The sequence below is a fragment of the Ips typographus genome, linkage group LG6 (genome assembly GCF_016097725.1).
Source record: "Ips typographus isolate SLU linkage group LG6, UJ_Ityp_2.0, whole genome shotgun sequence".
Taxonomy (NCBI): Eukaryota; Metazoa; Arthropoda; class Insecta; order Coleoptera; family Curculionidae; genus Ips; species Ips typographus.
In genome coordinates, this window is record NC_138427.1 from 5,635,783 (window position 1) to 5,638,783 (window position 3,001).

Here is a 3,001-nt window from a genome sequence, read left to right on the forward strand (position 1 = left end):
AAATCCATCAGTGTCACAGTCACAATCATCTTTCAAACCTCACAAAACCTCATCATGTAAATATCTATAAAACTCGCTCATAATCCGAGCTAGAAATTACAGTAGAATGGACTTGGAGGAATATTCTACAGCAGCAGACATACCACATCGAGAGCAACAACTCATTGTTAGACAACCCATCGACGAATCTCTTTCTTCTAGTAGCAATCATAACTTAGTTCTACGACCAAGACAGTACACTTTGTCGCAATATTTGAATAACGCATCTGGGAATCTGTATTTAGAGCACGAAGAAGTATGCAAAAGAATCGGTTACTTTCTTTTGTTAGTTGTATGCGTGCTGGTTGGTATAGGCTTAGTGTTCGCACAACCTGGAACTGGAATGAAGATGAAATGGAGACGGTCGATTAGAAAGATGGTAAGTCGTCGGAAGCATTAATGGTAATTTAGCCTTAAGATTGTTAAGTGGAGTTATATTGATTTTTGTTTTATTTCTTTAGAGACGCTTTTCCAAAACTGTTTTGCCTACACTAAAAGGCGCGTATGGGATTTATCCATTTGCTAAAGAATTATTTGATATATCTGTTGTCATTTTAACTAATTTCTTTGAGTAAGTAGTCCTTAATTCTTGTACTTTCATAAAGTAAATAAAGAATGAAACATTTCACTTAGCTTTTACTAGATCGAAATTTTTGTCTCAAAAGCCTTTTGAACAAACTTTTTCGCCCTTAAAAGTTTCCAATATACGAGGCCACCGGCAACCGGATAATTATTTTCCTTAAAGTGAAAGAAGGAAGGCAGAGACAGGATTTATTTACCAGTGGCAAATAAAACATCAGCAATAAAGAAAAACGAAAAGAAACATACAGTTAATAAACTTCTAAAGTGTAGTCCTTTTACAGGCAGTTCCATTAAAGGTTATAAATGACTAACTCGCAGTTCTGTTTTGCATTCGGGAGATTAAAATTAAAAGCTTCTTTTAAAAAGACGCATTTGGGACAAGTCTTTTTCAGAGCAATACGAAACAAATACCCTAAACTAGGGGAAGTAAAGTGAATTTTTTCAGCGAATGGGTATCAAATTTTACATTAGGATTTAAATTTGGATAAAGCCGCATTTACTTCGTCTTTCTCTAGCTGAAAGCTATTAATATTGCATGCATTTTAGATTTGAAACTGTATACCAAGGATACAATTATCGTCCTGGGGGCTCACAATCCGAAAAACGTGTACGAGAAAAGACGCAAAAACAATTTTCCAACCCTAAAGATGACCTCTTGAGTTAGATAGCAATCTGTTCCCTCTCTGATGGTCAATTAATGTTTGTCATCTCACTGGAGTTCGCGACAGTCTTGAGTGTTCACCTTTTGTCCACTTCACGAGAACAATGCGGAAATCTTCAACTTCTGGTTCCTATAACGACGGTTTAATGGAAAATCTGATTGAGGGGGACGTTACGGGTGGAATCAATAGGAAAGAGATTTAGTTTCAGTGTGAGCTGGTGTTACGTAACAAATGATTTAATGCTGGCATGGATACGATGTGAAAATTTAAGTTTTTGTCTTCTAGATTTTGTGCTAGTATTCGTAATATGCCAAAGTTTTTACTACCTCCTAAATAATTACTCAGTACTATATCACTGCATTGTTATTAGTTTTAGAGTTAAGCACTTTTTTCTTAATGATAGAAGGATAATATAAGAAAGAACATCATTTTTCGGTTTTCGAGTATCTAACAATAATTGGAAAAAGTTGTTCTTCATTTCAATTTAGTAATAGAAATAGTTGTCAGAATTATATTTATACTGAGAATGTCACATAACTGAGTGATTTTTTCAGTAATGAAGACAAACTAAATAGAATTTACTTTAACAGAGGCTTATTGCTAAATTCAAACGTTTGTCAAAATAACTCTTAAGCTAGTATAAATACAGTGTTTAAAAAAACATTTTGTTCGAGAATCTAGGAACTTATTTAGAGTGCTTTTAAATACATTAACACGACTTGTAATATGTTTAGGAGATTCAAGTTTGGATGTTTTCCGCAAATTGTCCTAAAATGGGTATTACATCAGTATTATTCGATGATTAACTTGTTGTAGATTTGGATACTTTGATTCATTTACTAGATTAAGAATAAAAATACGTGAAAGACTATAAATTAGCTTGAAAATGCTGTAGTACTGCTGTATTAAAGGGCAGTACCACCTTCAAATTCATCAAACTAAAACAAGTGATTAATTTTACAACTTTAAGTTTGCTGGAATTTGGACGTGCACAACCAAATATTACAACAATTAATTCTACAGTAATGAATCAAGTAGATTATGAAGCAAACGCAGTCAATTTACAGATTATGTTTATTGCTTCTAATTCTAATCGAACGAAACTTTTTAGAAATTGACAGTTTACACCCTTCATTCTGAAACGATTTATGAGACACAGCAACAGAAAAACTAGAATAGAATATATTCGGAAAATGAAACAAAAATCAGATGACGTAGCAGTCTCGGTAGCAGTGTAATAGAGATTGATAGGGGGTTATAAAAACAACATTTTGGTTATATTCTGGTCCCTGAACTGCTAAAAATAACTAAGTTACAGTCTTGCAAACATTGAACAATTCTCAGATAAGTCAAAGGATCTATGCATTTCACTTTTTGAGAACCTCTGTAGAATTATTAACCAACTATCCAGTTCTGTACAGAGATGGATAGAGAGCCTCAAAACATTTTTGATATTTTTCGGTCACTGAGCTCCTAAAAATAACCGAGTTATGGTCCTGCAAGCACCATTCAATTCCTGTCAATGACACGGCTGATTTTCTATCAACTTTTTGTTCTTACTATACTATAGTCTTAAACAGCATATAAACTTAGCCAACAAATACCATCCAAAACGAATTGTACAACAAATCCTATTCTGACTTCCTCTCAGACTTAGAGCCTTTAGAGTAAAATTCCCATCTACTGTCTTAACGTATTATCCCATTAAAAGGATTCTA

The 3,001-nt window shown here is 33.6% G+C and overlaps 1 protein-coding gene across 7 annotated transcripts; it reads left to right on the plus strand.

Annotated features, from left to right (window-relative positions):
- Positions 1–1,612, plus strand: LOC145730451 (uncharacterized). 7 transcript variants are annotated; one of them, XM_081981664.1, is made up of 3 exons: positions 1–418; positions 501–610; positions 1,168–1,612. In XM_081981664.1, exons 1-3 carry the CDS (start codon positions 107–109, stop codon positions 1,283–1,285), a joined length of 540 nt encoding a protein of 179 aa, XP_081837790.1. In that variant the 5' UTR covers positions 1–106; the 3' UTR covers positions 1,286–1,612. The 7 variants fall into 7 exon arrangements, 3 of the variants coding, with proteins under 3 accessions (XP_081837790.1, XP_081837791.1, XP_081837792.1); XM_081981665.1 differs by lacking the exon at positions 1,168–1,612 and adding an exon at positions 654–687 and having other exon boundaries at positions 4–418; XM_081981666.1 differs by lacking the exon at positions 1,168–1,612 and adding an exon at positions 673–830 and having other exon boundaries at positions 5–418.
- The last annotated feature ends 1,389 nt before the right edge of the window (positions 1,613–3,001 follow it).

Excerpts from the sequence above, each read along its gene's own strand:
- LOC145730451 (XM_081981664.1), top strand. The coding sequence starts at position 107 with ATGGACTTGGAGGAATATTCTACAGCAGCAGACATACCACATCGAGAG. Across the intron at positions 419-500 it reads GACGGTCGATTAGAAAGATG|AGACGCTTTTCCAAAACTGT; the intron begins GTAAGTCGTCGG and ends TTATTTCTTTAG. Across the intron at positions 611-1,167 it reads ATTTTAACTAATTTCTTTGA|ATTTGAAACTGTATACCAAG; the intron begins GTAAGTAGTCCT and ends CATGCATTTTAG.